This window comes from Crocodylus siamensis, chromosome 13, assembly GCF_052110815.1.
Source record: "Crocodylus siamensis isolate JL-2025a chromosome 13, ASM5211081v1, whole genome shotgun sequence".
In the NCBI taxonomy this organism is placed as follows: domain Eukaryota; kingdom Metazoa; phylum Chordata; order Crocodylia; family Crocodylidae; genus Crocodylus; species Crocodylus siamensis.
In genome coordinates this window covers 24,884,190-24,904,794 of record NC_143407.1, presented here as the reverse complement: position 1 = coordinate 24,904,794, position 20,605 = coordinate 24,884,190, and the positions used below count along the sequence as shown (strand labels likewise).

The 20,605-nt window shown below is 49.4% G+C and overlaps 1 protein-coding gene across 3 annotated transcripts in view; it reads right to left on the bottom strand.

Moving 5' to 3' along the window:
* The window catches only part of CLIP2 (CAP-Gly domain containing linker protein 2), a 112,009-nt gene that overhangs the window by 25,762 nt on the left and 65,642 nt on the right, over nucleotides 1–20,605 (bottom strand). For all 3 annotated transcript variants that reach the window (XM_090025178.1, XM_090025180.1, XM_090025179.1), the window contains exons 4-7: nucleotides 12,048–12,172; nucleotides 5,021–5,234; nucleotides 3,852–4,049; nucleotides 2,437–2,540 (exon numbers count right to left, since the gene is read on the bottom strand). In XM_090025178.1, coding sequence (XP_089881304.1) covers nucleotides 2,437–2,540; nucleotides 3,852–4,049; nucleotides 5,021–5,234; nucleotides 12,048–12,172 — 641 coding nt within the window. The remainder of the gene's footprint in view (nucleotides 1–2,436; nucleotides 2,541–3,851; nucleotides 4,050–5,020; nucleotides 5,235–12,047; nucleotides 12,173–20,605) is intronic.

Below are 20,605 nucleotides of genomic sequence, written 5' to 3'. Positions count from 1 at the left end.
CAAGGCTGCTTAATTAACCTTATGCAAAGCAGACACTGTTCTTACTGTAATATGCATGCCTGGCGACGCAAGCACTGGGCCATATCGCCCTTCTCCAGGGAACGCGGCTGCTCTGCATCCACACATGGATACTGGAGGCACTGAAGGAGCAGCCAGACATTTTGGCTTGAATGTGCTGGCATGCTGGGACTGAGCGCAGCTTCTTGGGCAACTAGCTGCTGCTGCTGCATTTTGCAAGCCAGCACTGGGAAATCCCAGTGCCAAGCGTCAAAGCATTTGTGGCTGAATATGCAGACATTCAGGGTTTCTCCTTTTACAGCTGGCTATGGGCAATGCTTAATGGTCTCTGCTGGGGGCAATGATGAGCCGCACTGGCAGAAAAATCATCACAGGAGACACAAAAACGACAGAGGCGTATCACACAAACACGAAGACACAGGCTTGTGAGCATGCATGCAAACATACCCAACCACCCCTGGTACCCTCTTCTACAAGATGCTGGTTTACAATATAAAATAACCCCGCTAATTGTACAGTTGTATTTCAATCCTCTTGGTAAATCCGATCTTCTTTGTTCTTTCATTTGATACAGTTTTTAAGAACATGTGGTGGATGTTGCCCTGGGAACCAGATGTAAAGACTCTGTGATTCTCTGCCACAGATAAAAATAACTCTCCTTCTACATATCAAACTTTATAAACAACCTTCTTTTCTCTAAACCTCTTCTAATTAGAGGAGGCATCTGCTGCTGTTTAGGAGGGAACTCAGCTGTCTTGAATTAGAAAACCTCCTGCCTCCTGTAACTTGGAAAAGGAGCGCCTACAGGAAACCTGGGAAGACTTGTGCAGGGAGCAACATTTTGTCGTCAGTAGGAGCATCTTGCAAACGAAAGGCACAGTGAGTCACTATTTCCCTTTCAATTATTAAACACACACACACACACACACACACACACACACACACACACACACAGAGAAATGTCTTTATACTCCCACAGAAGGCTTTTTATAAATGGAGGAGCCACTGGGATGACACAAGCAGATCTTTGCTCTCCGCCAAACAAGCCAGGTGCCCCCAATATCAAGCCCTGACTGTCTCATACTAGCTCATGTACATGCATGGGGCTGGGTATAGGAGCACATCACACAGGACAGAGATGGTGCTTGGTTATCAGGGGTGAACTCCAGCTGGGATTTCCTCTTCCTTTGCACACACTCTAGGTCACAGAACGGCTTAGCCCAAGTCAGGGGGCATTTCTGTTCATTTTTCAACAGGGAACACGCTAATCTTGAACACTGATATCTGAGAGAATGGCTTTCTTGATGTCTGGATGGCTGCTTTGGTTGCTTTTAATTATCAGATGCTACCCTCTTACTGCACTAGTTACCACTTGCACACTTCCAGCGAGGTTTGTGGCCGTCCATCCATAGTCGGCGCGGGCCCCAGCAGCAACTGGACAAAGTTGATGCTCCATTCGCTTCTCAGCACTTTCCCAGCATACTCAGCTCCTCAAGCCCCACTGCCCTAACATGGCTCGTCTTGCAAGCACTTGCCTTCCAAAACATAGCAGGAGAGACAAAGATGCTGGAAGCCTAATCAGTATGTGACCATCTCCCTGGGCTTCCCAGGACATCATCATTCTCCATTATCCTTTTCCATTCTCTCAATCATGGCACTCAGGGCACTGCGTTATGAAGTTGCTAGTGCAACATCTTGGTAGGCTCTTGTCCTTCACTACTTGCACCACCAGTGCCGAGATCAAGAAAGGAGCCCGCTTGCTACTTCTTTCCAGGTATTAAGAGCCTGCTGTGCCAAGACTTGACATTTGAACCTTAGATTGCAACAGAACCTGCCTGAGCACCAGTTGGCATGCCAACTCAGTACAGTACCATCAGCAGCCTCATCTTCATGTGTTTGAGGAAGACACCCTCCCTGTTGCCAATGGCAACTTAATTCACCTACTGAAAACCAAATAAATGTTTTCTGACAATGAATGATCTCATTCTGCAGCAGTGCTGGTCTGAACCAGCACATCCTTAATAGTCCCTTCCCCCAAAGACACTGGAGGAACTTTTTTCCCCCCTTAATATCAATGCATCAGAGCCCATCTGTGGCCCACATCAGGACACCGACAGCAGTGGAGTTCAGACTACTGGAGCCAAAGCACCCTGTCGCTGCCCACGAAGAGACTGAGACCACATAGGGTGCTACTTGCATCCATCCTTTCACTGCTGTTTGCCGCCGGATCCTCAATCCAGCATCAAACATGGATAATATTCTTTGAAGCACTAGGTCCTGTTAAATGTAAACTGGATCATCATCATGGGAGGGAGTAACCTCAGTGCTTTGCCCATAGCTCCCTTCCCCTCTCCCTCCAGGGCAGCATGCTCTGCTTATCTCCTTACACCCTTTCTATTCCGCGCCTTGCTATCCTACCTTTTTTCCTCTTCCAGTTGGTTCAACAGCTCAAACTTTTCCTTTTGCATCCCATCCACCAGGGCTCGTGCACGCTGGAGGTTCCCGTCTGCTTCTGTGACGTACTGAAACAAGAAAACCCCCCCGCAGACCATGTAGCATTAACTATGTTTGCAATATATGGGTTTTAAATAGTTGAGGTGGTTGACAGGTCTGGAAAGTTATCCTTGTGAAGATGCTTATCCTTAAAGACTGGATTTTCCAGGAAGCTCAGCAGGTCCATGTCAAAAGAGGGGCACGTAGGTGACTCTGCTGGATGCCAAGTGACTGGCCTACATTTCCGTGCCTAAATGGGACCTTTTGTAAAGCTTTTCCTGAGCTTATTTGAAAGCCCAGCACTAGGTCCCCAAGCCAAATCCAGCCCAGATATGTCAAAACAAGAGCTGTATGTACTACCTGATCACTCTATTCATTTGTTCTGCTCGTCAACTATCAGAGAAGAAATTCTGGTGTTTATTAATAGACTTGTTGCACACAACTGTTTGGTAACTACTTTGTGCAAGTGTTTCCTGGAGTGGAGAGAAGGGGAGGGTTGGGGCGTAGACCTGCGGGACGGATGAACGATGAGAGCAAAGGTGTAAGTAATGGAGGCTCGAGTGGAGTCCAGGTTACTGATGTTATGAGGGATGTGTGACTTGGAAGATGGGGCACATGGCCTTGGTCCTGCTCTGACAGGGCACCAGAAGATCCAGCAACAGGAGGACTCGTAGCAGGAACAGCCAGTACCCACACCCGGGTGGACATAATCCAGTTCAGAAATGAAAGTTTATCAACTTACAGCCTTTCCCCAACACTCGCATGAACAAAACCCCAGCTGCACAAATGTCCAGCCTCCCACAGAAATGGTGCCTCACTATTTTCTTAATTGTTCACTCAGGATGAGGCTCCAAAGTTTATGCTCAACTCGGCGCCCTACGTGAAACAACCTCCAAGCCTCCAGTTCAGCATCTGGCAGCAACCCAAGAATACCAGCACATTTGCTTGCCGGCAGGTTCAGCCAGGAGCCCATGGAGCAAGCGGCCAAAGGAGAAAAACTCCTTTTTTTCAGTAGACTAGTTCCCACCCTCTCAAATTTCAGACATACTGATCAGGCACGAAAGCGCAGCTCATGTGTATGCCATGTGCTGTCCCTCATCCCGATGCATGCTTTAGTGTCCACAATGGGGAGCCAGGACCAAGGATGGCATCAAGCCAGCGATGTATTGTCAGGGTATGAGTATGGCATCTTTGTGCTCTTGGGGCCAAGAATTTACAACCCATCAGCATAAGCACAGCTCTCCCAGTGTATACAAGGCTTATGTATCAGTGCTGTGCCTTTTACCAGCATTAGCTCTACGGGATGGATGCTCTCTCTAACAGGGAGTGTAGGACTTTACCTGCTCATGCTGGGCCTTCAGGATGGCAATTTCTTTCTCCACTTCACAGATGTGGCTGGTGGCCTTGGCTACCTCTGCTCTCTCCAGATCACGCTCAGCCAGCAGCTGCTCGATGTGCTGCTGCTTCTCCTTCAGTGCCTCCTGCAGGGCCGTGGTGCCAGAGATTTTCCGGGCGTAGCGAGAGGATGTCTCTGTCAGCTGGAGGGGAAAGTCAAGATCTGAAGGGTCTAGAGCTGGGCTCTCCCCTCCCCACTTGGCTTCCAGCTGCCCAGTTCACACAGTGGGCAGGGATCTCTCTCGCAATGACAATGAAGACCGCTGAACCAGAGGCTGCCTGCAGACAAGCTAGCTCTGCGGTACAGCCATGGGAATGGCAGCTCTCCAGGGACAGAAGTAGGGTGGGGCAGGACAGATCCCAATTACAAGAGAGAAAATCCTCTCTCTCTTCCCAAACATGTTTTGTCCCCGACTGCAGCTGAAGACGCTCCAGACAAACTGAACTCAGCTGAAAGGACTCTGCTCCCAGCTAGAGAACAAGCCCGGGGTAGCTGGACACACTCCCAGGGACAGATGTCTCTATGACCCCTTCCTCCAACAGCCGAGATGATAATAGATATTGATTACCCTCTAAATTCAGCAGCTAGAGCTTTTAATAAAAATCTTGCACCTCCCGGTGCCCATCTTTGTAAGGGAACTCCAAAGCACTGCGTCCAGGAGGCCTGGGAACTGCTTCCCCTCAGCAATGACATGGAGCCATCTCTGACACTGCAAGGAAGCGGCCGTTCAATAGAACAGCTACGCATCCGTTTCGGAGAGAAAGTTAAAGAGCTCTGCAACCTAGGGGGTGTACCTAGTACCCCCCTGCGATCTAGGGGGCTTTTTCAGGAGGCTGGATGCAACTACAGCAAGTGAATCCGAGTTAGGGTGCAAACAGCACTGGAGGATCGTTAGTGACTGTGTCCCCCCCCGCATCATAACTCTCACCCCGGTGGGAAGGAATTAGAATTGAAGGTCAGGTGTGGTGTTCCCACCCTTCCCCATTTCTCAGCTAATGGTGGCATTGCAGCAGCACTTGCTGAAACACTGATCTCCGGCCCTACCGCTGTGCAAGGTTGGAGCGTGGGGAAGGGGGCTCCCAGGCTGCACACACAGCAGAATGGCTCTCTCACCAGTCCGCTCCGGCTGGGTCTGCCCCCAACAGAGGATGCCACAGAGCTGACAGAGCTGATGGAGGAACTGCTGGGGCTGTGGGTCAGGGCAGACACTCCCATGGCCATCCGCTTGCTCTTCTTCGCTTTGGCAGGGCTGGTGGACGGGAACCCAATGCGGATCACTTTGTGGATGGGAGCGAAGAGGCCAAACTTGGGAGGGCACTGGAAGTACCTGGAGTTATGAGACAGAAAAAGAACGAGATGGGGAGTCGAAAAGGCTGCAGCCCTCCTATTCCTCAGACTGGGCAAAACCAATGCTCAACTGAGAACAAAGAAATGCACAAACTTTGCTCCTTGGCTTATCCCTTCAGCCTGAATGGCCACCTCCCCAGGGCTGTGCTCCAATGTGGTTCCAGGGGTTAGGAACATTTCCCTTCCCAGGTATTTTGAGGGGAAAGGGTTAAAAGCAGCTAGTCCAGAATAACAAGCCCCAAATCCAGGTTTGCTTACATGGGAAAACTGCACTGATACAAGCAGGTGGATCCCACCATGCACTCAGACCCTGCTTGCAACAACACAAACATGTTACTTCCACTGTCAATGAAAGCCAGGCCAGATTTGTTTGTTAGGATTTTTGGGTGGAAACCTTCCCCTCTAGAGTATTTTTCCAATTGACTCTGTAGCTAGAGACATGACATTAGCCAGATGCATTTTACTGCCTGCACTAAATGAGCTAGAGAGACAATAAGTGAGCCGAGAAGCTGGCAAGCAACATATACAGGGCCAAGTCTCATTTATACGGAGACCCTTTTTCACAGAGTTGACATCAAGGCCCCTTTGCACTCCCAGCACACTGGCATAGAGCTTTAGAGCAAATGAGGATGGGTCTTTGCCTCGTAGCAGCTTTTCAGAGCAATACAGGATTGTGTTACTAGTGCAGGAATGGCAGGGATAGCTCAGTCCAGCCATCTAAAATAAAAAAACTGAACCTTAAAAACAAATTGCAAAGGACAGATGTGCCTTAAGGATTTGGTTAGGTGTAAGCAACGCTAACCAGTGCTCCGGTTTTTCACGGGGGTTGCAGCGAGGTCGTCAGGGGTCCAGCCAGCCCTGCTCCATTATTGGATCCAGCAGAGAAGGGTCTGGTGGAAGAGGTTGAGAAAGAGCTAAAACCATTTAGGAACTTGCCCCTAGATCAGAGCTGCAGAGTGAAAGGGAGCCCTAAAACTTGCTTGCATTAATAAACCATGTTTTCAGGAAAGGGGTTGAAAGAAACCCTGGCTCTCCACTAGCTTAGCAAGGCGTCACTCCAGCCCAGCATTGTTAGATGCGGATCACAGTCTGCCACAAGGGGAGGAGGAAGAAGGAAAGGATGAGAAGCCCTGGCATTTCCTTTAACACGAGCACATGTAAGAGCCCAGGTCAATAAGCCAACAACTCCCACCCCATCATCATTTGAGGGCAAGGCACCCCACACCCATTCCCATTTCCCCCCCCTTAGTTTTTTGCTTCTCTATAGGCAACAAGGCTGTCATGACAAACCCAGAGCAGAGACTTGCTTTCATTTCACAGCAAGGCACTGCATGTTGAATCAGGCCTACAAAGCCGTTTTCCCGCTCTTCACTTCAAACTTAGCCAACTCCTGCCCAGTGAGACTCCTTTCCCTTTGCCCACCACAGAACAAACCCTAGCATCCTGCACCCTCAGGCCCATCTCGTCAACTTGAATAGTGTTTCACTGTGTCCTGGTCACAGAAGAGTTGTTAACTTAAAATATAAATCAGGCTCTTCTCACCTCTACAAACCCCAGCTACCCCATACCCTTGCAGAAGCAGGTGCACCTCTCCTAACTCACCATAAGCAAGTCTTCAAGAGCTTGGTTTAGAAGAGATTTTGAAGTCATTTGGCTTCTTCCTATTGATTTCCAAGAGCTTTGCATCAGACTGTAGAGCACAGCATTAGGGACGTCCCTTCTCCCCCCCCAAAGTCCCCCGAGATACTACTCAGACAGGGAAACGTGATGATTGCAATGGGTTGGGTGGCAGTTAGCATTCAGGCTCCTGTGCACTTGGATGAGCTGCCAGGAAAGAGGGGCATTCTAGGAGGCCCGTCTGTTAGCCAGGGCAGCACCAAGTCTCTAAAAGCAAAAATGATGTAGCACGTGTGCTCTCTCCTTAAACTGACAAAGGAAAGCCCTACAGGTATTCCCTGGCCTGATCTACAGCGAGGCAGCAGAGCTGAGACCCATGCACTGGAAGGAACAGACCTGAACCACAATGCAACTATTTCTGCTATGAAGAGAGAATTTCCTCCAAAGCAGAGATTGTGGGAGAAGGGGGAAAGAGTCAAAATATTAAAATTTCCAAATCAAAACAACAAGATGGAAAAATCCAGGCTGGCAGAAGATGCCTCTGTTTCACTGCTGCCTCTTCCACATGTGATTAATAAAAGGCAAGGACGAGTGAGAACAAGGAAAACAATCAAAAAACTAGGAAAACTAGAAAGAGATAGCGAAGAAGATACAGAAGGGAGAAATGGAGATTGTCAAATTAAGTAAGCTCATTTCTCCAATTACTACCAGCCTGGGAGCTGGGCATCAGTCGAACCTTTCCCTACTCCCAGGAGCAGGTAAGTCCCAGCTGGGGTCTCCTTTTGGAAGGCCAGTGCCAGGACCCCGCATCGCCAGAAACTAGGGACTTGTTTGAAGCTGATCTGCTAAAGCCACGATCGCTCTGCCACTCATCTGCTCCCGCTTAGCAAGTACAACTAGACAGCTTCCACGTGTCACGTCCCCTGGCTTCAGTGCGGCAGGCCACACAGACAATACCATCTGGTTTGAGAGTCATTTCCCAATGGCTCATGATGAGGATGAAACCACTGGGGAAATAGAAAAGGATGGGGCAAAAACAACAAACCAACCCACCCCAGCTCTCCTACACAAACACAAAATACTTCCCGGTTAATAAGAACTAGCAGCAAACAAACCAGGCCAATATGAAGATTAACATTAACTGATCTTCAGATGGCGAGTTCAGGATTCTTGGCATAACATATCCTCTCTCTCCAGATGTGAGCAGCTGCTCCAACATTGGCCTAGCACTTGTGTAATGGTTTGTTAAGTGTTGGCAGCAACGTGTGTGTCCCCAGCAGATCCCTGTGTGTATGAGAGGCTATAAGAACAGCCAGCTCCCATCCAGAGGAGAAAGTGATTCATTTGCAAGCATCTGTTCCAGCCTGATTTCTTTTCAAGACAATCTTAAAAAAAAAAAAGAACTATGAAAAACCCAGCACAACCATCACCACTGCTCCAGCCCCACTGCTGGCTGCCAACACAGGCCTGGAGCTTGGAAAAGCAGTAGTGCTGAGGGCTGATTTCATTACAGATCAGATGACTAAGGTGGAAAATCAACTGGGCTTGAACACACCAGCCAAAACCCTGCTCAGCAGCAGGCTGATTAAGCGCAAGGCTGGGAATGGGGGACACAGCCCATTACCACTACACTGCTGGCTTGATCTTGGGTCTACACTGGTAGCAACAGCCAGTAAATAATCACCCGAGGCCCGAGCTACAGTCCTGTGCCATTAATACCCTCTCTTTCCTCCACAGGTCATCAACAGGGGTTGAATCCACTACCATGAGCATGTGAAGTGAAGGGCTCTTTCCCTCTAGTTAAGTGAGTAACCCTCCAAACTTCCAGTATTAATAGGCCCTTGATGTTCATTAGTGGAGGCCAATTTCACAGAAGTTAAGCATGTGTCCCGTGGAGACTGCAAATTGCTAAAGGGGAAACTGCAGGGAAACTGGTCAGGAAACAAATATTAACCCTTAGTATTGGGGGTACAACATTTCTCAAGATTTGCAAATGCTTTATGAAAGCATTTTACTGCAACTGGAGTGACATGGAAAGGGAGAGGCTGAAATCAGGGGTTCACAAAATGTTACTAAGGGTCATGTAAAAACAAGGACAAAGGCAGAGGAAGGTAAAATAAGGCGGTAGGGATGCACCAACATAACAGCCGGCAAATAAAATGGAAAGCTGGCATGCCTCAGTGCAGAAGCTAACAGGCCTCATTCTTCCCTGTTATCCCAGAAAACCAGAAGCAGGTCGGGGAATTTCAGCAGTGTAAGTGAGGAGAGAACGGGCCCAATGTGCTCTGGCGTTGCACACACTGCTCTGCCCTCCCACGGGGATTTGGGGCTTGACTCGCTGCCACAGGCCGAGGGAGGTAGGCTCTACAGCCCCTGCAGCATCGTGGCAGATGGGGACAGCTTTGTCAATGCAGGTGTTGCCCTGCAGTGGTGGGCAAGGGCTGCTCTTGCCACTGGGTTTTGCTGGGGGAGGATAGCTTTAAACATGTTTCAGCGTGCACCAGCTTTGCCCCCTGCTTAATCCCGACAGCCTACAGAAACTGGAGCCATATAAGATGTATCCCATTAAAAGGATAAGTTTTCTTTCTCTCAGGGAAAGCCAAGTACTTGGCATCAAGAGCCCTTTGCTCTCACGTCCTACTGCAGCGCCCAGTCACTTCCACCTGCCTTCTCCCCTCCCAAAGCCACCCACCCAGGCCTGGCTCTTCTTGCACTGGCAGATTCCTACGATGGAAACATCACCCCTCTGGCCCTACCCTGGACCAATGTAGTCTTTGGTGTCCCAAACCCATGTTTTCATTTGGAGATCAGCGTGACACGCGTGAGGCCACCGGATGGAGGCACTGTTCTAATTTGCAGGCGCTTCTGCACTGTTAATTCATTGCAAAAGCAACAGGAATTCACCCAGCATCGACACAAAACAAACCAGGGTGAGAGACCGAGATGGATCACTAGATGGCAACAGTTAGCAGAGCTGAGAAACACATTGTTCCTGTCCGTGTCCAAGGACTCAGGTAGGACAAGTGCAAGGACAAGGAACAAAAAGGTGGTGATGGCATGCTGCTGTTTCCTGGAAGGCGTCCGAAAGGGGCTGGCTGCTAATGCAGAGGGACTGGATAGTCCAGAAGCAAAGCAAAAGGTGTGTTTTTAGCAAGCCGGCTTTTCTCCAGAGGCTTCATCGTTAAAGCCTGCAAGGGCTGTACACTGCACAATGGAGGACATTAAGGCATGGAAAATCAGGTGGTCAGATGCATGCGCCAAGGGCTGACCCAGCAGGTGGCCATGATGTGAAGAGGGCAACGCAAGGATGGCTGGAGAAACCACCAGTGCCAGGTCCACTGCTGATGTGCAAGGGAGGTGTGGCTGCTACGCTGCATTAGCAGAAAGTGCTGTGGATTGCGAGCCCCTGATCGCAGCTAGGCCAAGCCCCAGAAAGCAGAAAAATGCCTGCAAATTCTCTTATAGACAGCCAAAAGGTGCTGGCAGAGCCAGAGCCCTGGCAACCAGCTCTAAGAGGAGACCAAACACGCCTTGCGTTCTCCTCCCTGACTTTATACCTTCCCAGCATTATTTGGGAGCAGTTTTAAAGTGCAGCTACTCTACTACTGGGTGGCAAAGTGCACATTGCCTCTCCCTCCTTGCTCCTCTACAACCCTCTTTTTCTGGTCATTGCCTGGTTTGCAGCAACGTCTTCATGTGGGAGTGGGACAAGTCATTCCTCTTTTACAGATCTATGCTTGGCCACAAATACAGACGCAAAATAAATTATCCTTACTCCTGCAATCAAAGCCTCTTGAATTACTGACAGTTTCCTGCTATTTTTCAAGTTACTTTCAACCTCTACTATACGTTTCCATGAAGCCCTGAAGGAATAATAATGTTCCACCAGACTGTTGCTGCTATAACTAGCACATTAGTTACTACCATAATCAGTCTCCACTTCGGCTACTGTTCTTTACAGCTACGGACAGAACGAGACCAGGGATGGACACTGGCTAGCTGCACTTTAGGGGACACCTGAAAAGTTAGAGATAGACCAACTATTTTACACACACCCAAGATCTCAGCTGAAACTTCCCCAAAATTCAAATCAAGCAATCAAGGCCTTATCTTAGGCTTAAAAGGTTAGATAATTTTCCTTACTTCCTAATCCCACTAGTGGAGCCATTGAAGTATTGTCAGCTGTTGGTTCCAGCAGTATTTTTGGGAAAGGAGCAACGAGTAGAGCTCCTGTGGGAGCTGAAGGCGGCAAGGCTAACTCACAATCTGAGGATCGTTCCCACCCCGATGTGAAGCATGAACAAAACACGCCCCACCAACAGTCTCAGACGGTCCTACTTGGTTTTACAGATCATAAAAGGTCATCTGACCCAAACCCCTGCATGCGAAAGGTGAATGTAGTTTGGAAAAAATTCATAAATTGCTTTCAGGTCCACCAGATCCCCAGCTGATCCTTTTGATCCTTTCAACTTTGCCCAGCAGCAGCCTGCTAAAAATACACTGCCGCAAAAACCAGCTGATGTGCCTTCTACATTCGGAGGTCGCAAGTGCCATCTGCAAACAGATGTTGTGCTGCAGAATTACTGAGAGGCTGGAGCAAAAGACTTAAATCAACCATTCGTTCAGGGCTTGCTAGAAGCCTGGCTCCCAGAAAGAAGAGAGACACACCTGGCATGTTCAGAAGATCTCGTGCCCTCATTACAAGGCTGAAAGGACAATTTGTGGCTTGAATAAGGGAAAGGAAAGATTTATTTTATGGAATGAAGATATGACTAAGTGGTCTTCAAGTCACAGCATTGCAGAAACCAAAAAAAGGGCAAGGAAGTAATCCCCAAAACAACCGTCATCTCCTTTCATCCACTCTCTCTTCCCCCAACCCCTTATTCTTTGTTATCTACTGCTGCATGTGATCCTGTTTTACAATACTCCGGATATGGGGCTTCCACAACTTCCCTTGGGGGAACTATTTCAGCACCTGGAAGATCTCACTGCTACAATATTTCCCCTGAAATCCAGCCGAGATGTTCCTGTGCTTACACTCACAGCATACGCGCTACCTCTACCTGGTCAGCCCAGCCCTAGCCGGGGCCGGGGGGCTGTACCGTCCCGTGTCACAGCAGTAGACATCAGACATCCTACCAGAGTCCAACTGGAGCGCAGCAAGCGCGGTCAGTACCTTGTACCAGCGACTGCTCCATCGTTCTTCCCCAAGGGCTCATCCAGTTCCACTCCGCACCACTCTCCTTTGGCAAAGTCCGTCTCTCCCACATAGCGCACGACTCCCGTCTTTGTCCCACCAACCTGTTGGTTACCAAGACACTGGAGGTTAGAAGTGGACATACCAGCACCAGGAGGAACTAGGGGCAGGGGGATACAAAATGAGATCCACAAGGTGGGGGGGGGGGGGGAAAAAAAAGTTAGCAACACAACACAACACTGCTCTGTTTCAGGTCCTCCAGCAACGATGACATCTCCCCAAGAGCCAAGGGGAGACCTCTTCCCATGAGCTCTCCAGTGCAGAGTTGGCTACATGCCTCATGGATGGACAGAATGATAGTTTTGGCTTCCTCTAAATGGCAGGGACCAATTGATGACAGAAATTATGTCCAATCCAGCACTGAACCTACCTTATATCTAGGTCTTTTTCCCCTTAGAAAGCTTCTGTGGCTGTGTCACTATTGCTAGATACTGGTAAACGCTCCCTAGCCAGAAGGGCCAGGTACCCATTTACAACCTTTCAAGTGGGGACAGTCTTCAGCAGAGGTCTGGACCAGGGGTGGGCAAAACGGTGGATCTGGCCAGTAGCTGCACTTGCAGCAGCCCCTGCTGGCGTCACTCTGGCCAGTCTCCAAGGCCACCCCAGGGGCGGCAGGGCCATGACAGTGTGGGGCCAGGGTCTCCCTGGAGCTGCTCTGGGACCGGAGCTGGGGCAGAGCTGCGATCCGCTACCTGCATGCCCCTGCCCAGCGTGTGCGGGCAGGGGATTGCAGGTCTGCCCCGTCTCCAGCCTGCACTGTCACTGCTGCAAGATCCTGGCCTTGACCCTGGAGCAGCTCCCCACCCAGTCGTGCCAGTAGCACTTGGGCCAGTCTCAGTGGAGACCCAGGGAGCACGGGGTCATCACAGCCCTGCCGCTCCTGAGGTTTCACAGAGATGGCCAGAGCGATGTGGGCAGGGGCTGCTGGAAGTGGAGTCTGCCACGAGCCCAATCCAGCCCAGGAGGCAGACTTTGCTCAAATGCACACTTGCTGAGCCACAGTGAGACACCTCAACTGCTCCCCCATTGTGCCCCCTCCTCCTACTATGGCTTAGGCCAATTCATTGAGCAAAATAAGCTATACCAGCAACAGGCTGTTTTGCCTGCATAGGATACCTGAATAACCAGGTTAGTTTCTTGGAGGGAGGAAAAGTATCACATCCATAACTGACAGCAATGGCAGCAAAAAAGACTTTTTAAAGCTTACACTTGGCCTGGGAAAGAAATCAACCGTGCAATGTGCTATGCATGTATTTTGGACACCACCAGTAAAGTCTGTGCTGGACTGGGCAGGTCCTCTTTCTTAACACTGGACACTCCTACAGGTTGACTTGGGTATCTGTGATGTCAGACTCTCTCAGATGGATACACAGACCTCATAGAAAATGTAAAATTACTAACATTTCGAAGGGGATTCATCTCAATAGATTATATTTGGAGGGAAATAAGCTTCTTTAGAGCCTGTGCGATCAAAACAGGAATGTTACTGTAATTGCCTCTTCTCAACTAGTCAGGAAGAAACTAGTGTACGCGCTTTTAATTTTGCGGATGAACGTATGGCGAATGACAGGCTGCGTAACTAGTACAGATATATGCACATAGATGTACGTGAGCAACTAAAGACCACAAGATGAATAACCCCTGAAAGAAACGCTGCCAGGCCTGAACACCTCCAAAAAGATTTCTTATTAAAATATGCTCTGTGTTGCACAAGTGAAAATCTTCAGAAGCTTGCATGGTCATTATGGGTAATTAAGAGCCGTCAGACTTTTGCTGATCAAGAAAGACCGGTTAACGTTTGACTGGAATATATTAGTTGGTGGGGGGTGGAAAGGGTCGGGCACTACACAAACGATGAAGTTGCACACAGAAGTTTCATCCGAGTCTCTGCGGTTATGGTCCAGGCACCCGATAATAATTCAGGGTCAATGTTAAGGCAATAAGTCAAAATGAGCTTGATTAACTTCAGCATAATTTCTTTCCTGTTTGGATTTATAGCAGCCATCTTTTTAGACTTCTTAAAATGTAGTAAAATAGATAATTTTGTCTCCTTAGTTTCAGCAGTAGAGTGGAATTAAGCAGCCTGTTGATTGGAATTAAACTCTCTGATGATGGGAGCATGATTTGCTACTGCCTGAATGAACATGCTGCTTTACTCTTAGTTTAGGTTAATATCATATTAGGAGCTTCACTTTGTTGAAAGGTTGCCTTTACTTTGTTAAGACTTTTAATACAATTGAGATGCCAAGTCACATTTCTTGCAATGAGGACCCCAGAGCCAGGGGCTTACTGCGCAGCCAGCACAGAAGCTGGCAAACTCCTCCAGTTGCTCTCAGCGCTCTGCAGAAATCTACACCAGAAGGTCACAGCTTAACTATTAAAGAGGTAATAAACCCCAGTTCCCAGCCACCAAAGATGCAGTTATATCAGCAGCATTGCTATCCTCACCCAGAGAAGGGAACGCTCAACTCCTCCGGTATAAGGACATCTCTGGACTCTGCACCCATGTTAGAGAGAAAGGAGCAACTGCAGAGAGAAGGGAATACCCTATTCCCGCAAAATAACTAAATAAATCACTAGAAACATTATAATTTGTAAAACTCTGAAGAGTAAATTCATCTTAAGACACCAAAACCCAGGAATAACAGCATGTCCTCTAAAGCAATTTGTTCCAATATTTCATTGTTTTTGCCACGACTTACTCTGGTGGCCTTTCCATAAAGCATGGAAACATCCCTCCGGACAATCCTATCCTCTGAGCCAAATTGACAGAGCTGTCCCGCGACACTCAGAGCTCCCTTGCTCCCACTGTGCCTGAGGGACTTGGGGACAACATGAATAAATCCAATAAGGAGCACCCAAAACTGTCACATTTGCATGCTAGCACTAGATCCAGGTGTTGAACTTCTTGTCATTTGGCAGGTGTATGGGAATGTGGCTATGTGGCAAGCCCAGAAAATTCATCAGCCCTGATAAACCTACAATGCATCTATCTCTACATCTACCTCTATTAACAAAGAGCCAGCTGGCAGGTTGCACGAGCCCATGAAGTGGTTGGTCTCATCAAAATATAGGCATCTGTTTCCATCAGCCATTCAGATGAACTCTCGGCTGGGTCACCTTGGAACAAAAGGAAATGGGATGCCCAGGAAAACTGAAAGGGCAGGCTCTGTAAGGAGGAAGGGATTGTGGCCCAGTGAAAAAGGTACGAGAGGACCCCGAGATCTTTTCACAGAAGCTCGGCTCTGTTTCTTCCTTGACTCCTTCTGCAACCAGTCCCTATAGCTCGCACTGCCTCAATTTGCATTTCTGCACAATTGCTTTTTATAAAGTGCTCCAAGATCTGCGAGCCATGGACAGCTGAGTATGTCAAGGCTTTAGCATCACTCTTGCAGTCACTATGACTAGGCTGAAGTCCAGAGAACAGCTACTGTTTTGATATAGCCATCTCATAAGGGGAACTGATACCAAGGGAGAGCATACACCTGGTAGCTAGAGTGAGGTGACCATGGCTTGGGGGAATGGACTACATCAGTGGGGGCCGACCTTCCCGGCAACCACGTCACAAATTAGTTTTATTCCCCCCCACCTCCGAGTGCCACTTCAATCCCCTTCCCCTGCCTGATCGGCTGCATTCATAAAGCCAACGATGAAGTCAAGAGCGTCACATTTGCATGCTAGCACTAGGATGCTCCCTGTCCTGTCTGCTGCTCTGCTTTCTGCTCCCTGCCCTGTCTGCCAGCATGCTGCCTTTCCTGGCCCTGGCCTGCCACATGCTACACACAGTGGCTACCTGTGCCACTTGTGACACATGGGGCACAGGTTGGCTACTCCTGAACTAGAGGACCTCTGAAGGTCTCCTTCAGCCCCGTTTTCTATGACACCGTTCTACCGAAATCATAGGAGGCCAAGATCTGGACAATCCACTCGCAAGCTTTGGTTCCCATCTCAAAAGTCTGCAGGTACTCCCATCTCCCCTACATCTGCATATTGCCACACTTCGGGATTCAGAGTTACTCCACTGAGCAAATGAAAGGTGCTGGACAGCTAGCGTGAGATGTGAACCATGCAAAATGACATGACTTTGAAATGTTGAGAGGTTTTTTAAAAAGCTACTTTTGACCACTGCGCATCCTCCTGGCTTTTCAGCTTCAGAGAAAAATATTCAGGATGTTTCCCCCATCTTAGCCCATCCCAGCTCAGGAAGGGCATTGTTGGACTGAATTAAAATGGCCTCTGAGCCGCATACAGCTGAACTGTGGCCAAGTCTGACTCCCAAATCAAAGACCTGAAACCTCCCCGTACCTCTGCTTACAGGTCATTTATTGAACAATATCTTCCTTACCCTGACCCCTCTCCAATTGTAAGGCTTTCCAATAATTTCAAAGTGAAGCCCGAGGAAGAGGTTAATCTTGCAGTTCAGCTGGACAGAGCAAAGGGAAAATGTGGAAAGCTAATAAAAAACCTAGATAGCCAATCCTCCCAACCCTTTGTGTCACTGACATTATATTCCTTCTCAAAAGGACACAAAAGTGGATTCAAACTAGTACCCCACAGCTGAAGGACCATGATCTTAACCCTTCCAGACACCATCCTGCCATCCTCATTAAAGCTTCTAATGCATCCTTTAAACAATTTAGGCAGACTAGGACCAGACAGTATCTCAACCCAACATCTACAAAAGAACAAGCCTTGCCTTTTACCAGTCTTCTCTCTAATCTCTCTGGCTCTTCTTCTATTTTCCCTCCTTCTTATCAGTTCTATACTTACATATTTTTCCCTTCACCCCACGCGCGTAAACCTCCTCCCTCCAGTGCCACCCCCTAAGGCTCCAGTGTCATCGCCGACAAAACAGACTCTGCACCTGACACTGCAACCTGGGACAGCAATGCTCCTCATCACCTGCCATGTGCGACTTGCTCAGTATGGTGGCCAGTAGGCCATTGCAGGTTGGGGACAAGCGAGGCAGAGTATTTAGCAGCCTACTATCAAGGTTCAGTGTGTGCTACCCTACACAGAGAGTTATGGGACATTAATAGTCGGTTCAAAAATTCACAACAGTTGGGGGCATCTGAGAGTAAGACACTCGTCTGTCTGTTCTTAGTAGACTATAGCTGACCACCCAAAGCCAGAGAGAGGCAAAGGCCCAAAGGATGCACTAGACCAGAAATTCAAGGAAGAGAAATTTTATCCCCTGAAACCGTGGGTGGTTTTTCTGAATACAGCAAGCCTCTTCAGAGTCGGAGCTCTTCCCATCACAGCTGAGGGTGTACAAGTACAAGCACTTTTTTGCAGCTGATGCACAAGGCTCCTGCATCTCTCTCTCTCAGGCAGCAGTGAGAAAATAATCCTTCAGGATCCAGTGGGAGAGGAAATCCTAGAATTACGGCTTCTCCTCATGCGGCTGTTTCTTAGAAAGGCCTCCCACATTCATAACACAGCTGTCTCCAGCTTAGGCCCCTTGCAACCCCTCCTTCGTGGCACGGCACAAGGAGAACACTAGTGTTTGCCAGCCTGCAGGCTGAAAGGCTGGTTAGGAAAGCGATCGTGCACGAGCGCACCGACCTGCCCAGGGGTTAACGTGGCAGGAGGGTTGGTATGGGATGTTGCTCCTTTTCCTTCCATTACAGCAAGGGTTAGCACTTGCTTCTCTGACCAGTGTTAGCATTGCATTTGGCACCATGGGGCACAAGAGGCAGGATGCAACAGATGAAAGGAGGGGGTGTTTTCCTGCCTTTCTTATCCAAGATTCAGTGACTAAGTGTAACCCAATAACACCCCCATGATGTACAGGGCTCTCTGCCCCAGGGAACTACCCATCTAGTCATTCATAGGCAGTGATTTCCTATAACTCCTGTAAGGACTAGGAAATGCTTTACTTACAGCCTGCTGAACACACAGGCTTCAGACCCGTAGCCCTGCAGTGACTTAGGCCTCATCTACACTGAAGAGGCCAAGTGCACAGGTGTATGGAAAAAAAATTATTTGGGGGGAGGCAGGAGGGGGCTGCTGAGCACACACTTGCATGCATGCATGTGTGCTCCCCTCACCCAGCCGGTAAGTCTGTGGGGGAAGGGGGGGGGGCCCCCGCGGTAAGGGAGGGAGCAGGGCACAGGCAGGGGCAGGGGCAAATGGGGCCCCAGCTGGGCTGGGTGGTAGGACAGTCAGAGCTCAGGTGGTTCATCCAGGGGCTCACGGGGACTCCTGCCACTGTGTGAGCCCCGGCAGAGGCCCAGGGGACACATGCCCCCCCAATCTGCATAGGGCAGAGGCAGCTGCTCCTGTGTACTACACTTTGCCCCCTGCTGCAGCTGACCCAGGAGCAGCGCGACACCATGTGCCTGCTGCTGCTGGGCTGCGCTGCACCCCCTGCCTGCCCCATGGCAGGATGCACATGGCATTGCACAGCTCCTAAACCAGCGGCAACCCCATTCACCCCAGCCCATGCTCCTACCCCTGCCTGTGCCTGTGTCCTGCTCCCTCTCTCACTGTGGGGGCCCCCAACACACCTTCCCTTTCACAGAATCAACTGGTATTTGCTTTCCGTGCTGGGCAGCCAGTGATCCACACGTGGGGCTGCAATCCTGGCTGCATGCGCACCCCGCTCCACCCTTGCTGCAGCCGCCCAGAGCCCACAGCCGGGGTGCCTTGCGGCCCCGCGTTTGGAGGAGCTGAGCCCCATAGCCCCAGCCTTCCTCCGCCTATGGCCAAGTGTCTGTAAGTGTCCCGGAGGAGAAAATGCCCCTGTGCCCATGCATGCAGTTGACGTCTGGCAGTTGTCTGCCAGGCAACAAAATTGGTGGAGTGTCTCCGGTAGCTTAGGGGAATTAGCCAGGATACGATTAACATTCAGATGCTTGTTACGCCTTCGCAAGCACAAGAGCATGGCACAACCGCTATGCAGTCCATTCCGATTGCAATTCAACCCCGACTGCTCTCCACGCTGACAGCGCCCTCCCTTGGTGACCCTCTCTGGCTCAGCTGAGAGCCCCAGCTCCTGCCAGCTCTCCTGGTACTGGAGGGTGAGGATTTTCCATGGGGACAGGAGGAGATATAAAAAGGGGCACCCTCCAGCAGCCAATACAAGCACAGGGCCACTGGCATAAAGTAAAGCCAGCCCATCTGGAATGAGGTAGGCCACTTTGTTGGAAACGCAAGGGCACAACAATCCAGATCATGCTAATAGTTTTCTTTAAACCATAAGGGGATGGGAAAGCGTGTACTGGAAGAGGAAAGTTTTCTTTGTAATAAAGAGTGTGGATAGAAGGGCTGTGCTAGGAAAGAGGGAGAGAGCAGAGTTTCCTTGACACCCATCCCTGAGCTCGACTGCCCCTGAAATTCCCTCTGGGACCATCCCGTCTCACTTAACTCGTTCTAGCCCTGAGAGGGGTTTCTTACCCATACACACTGTGCTTAGAGCTAAGAGGACCCACCTCCTAGCACAACTAAATGATCAGTCCCACCAAGTCCTATTGCAAGGCTTTCAACACCCGAGGCCAGGGTGACTCCGCAGAAGAAGTCCACGTTCCTACAGAGTCTGCCACATGGCTACACTCACCAGCCAAGACACGGAGATGGTTGCTTTCCCCATGGACAGATCTGAAAGCAGGTGATGCAATATTAATCGTGTCTCCTCTGGAAGCACAATTTCCTTTGGCAGAAACAAAGAACAAGAGTCTCCTCCAGTCAGGGGCTGGTACAAATGGATCTTGGCACACCCCTTCTGCTAAGGAGCCCTGTACTGCAGCACCTCCTCTCTTGGAAGCCAACGGCCACGAAACACATGCCCGACATACTAAAAATGGGAACGGCAGCATTTGTCATTAAGCCATGCCTACTTCCACCACCCTGCACCTGGACTCCAGTGGTCTGAGGCATTGCTCAAGGCCAGCACATGGCAGCAGGGCGAGTGGGAGCCCCACAGATGAACGGAAGAGGCTCAAGGGCTACAGCTCTCCTCATTTTAAAGCTTTTAATGGAAGTTATTTTCGACTCGGGTAGTAAAAGGCACTTTCTAGTTTCAGGCTGCCAGATACAACTGATATTAAAAAATAAATAAATAAATAAATAAAAAATCTGAAAAATGTGATTAGTGTATTCATGAGAAGCTGCTGTTATTTGCCAGGAGCTAGTGGTTGCACTATACAGCAGACAATAAGAAACACTTTGCAATGCACATCAGAGAAGAATCTGATTAAAATCCCTCTCAAAGGAGTCAACCCAGGGTCAATTTCCACCAGGCAGATACGCAGCTCAGCTAATTCCCGTGCTCGTTTAGATGAGCTGCAATCTTCCATCTTTGTGGTCCTAGTGCTGTTTCTGTCTCCTCAAGTTTTTCACTTCCAACAAGTTCTAAATCCGAGATTTTTATATCAGGCTAACCAAGACAAAGCCCCATAATACTAGGTGAGATCAGTTGTTTATCCAGTTATTTTCACAGTCGTCCTCTGTTAGGGGCTTCTCTGGGCAGTCCTTAC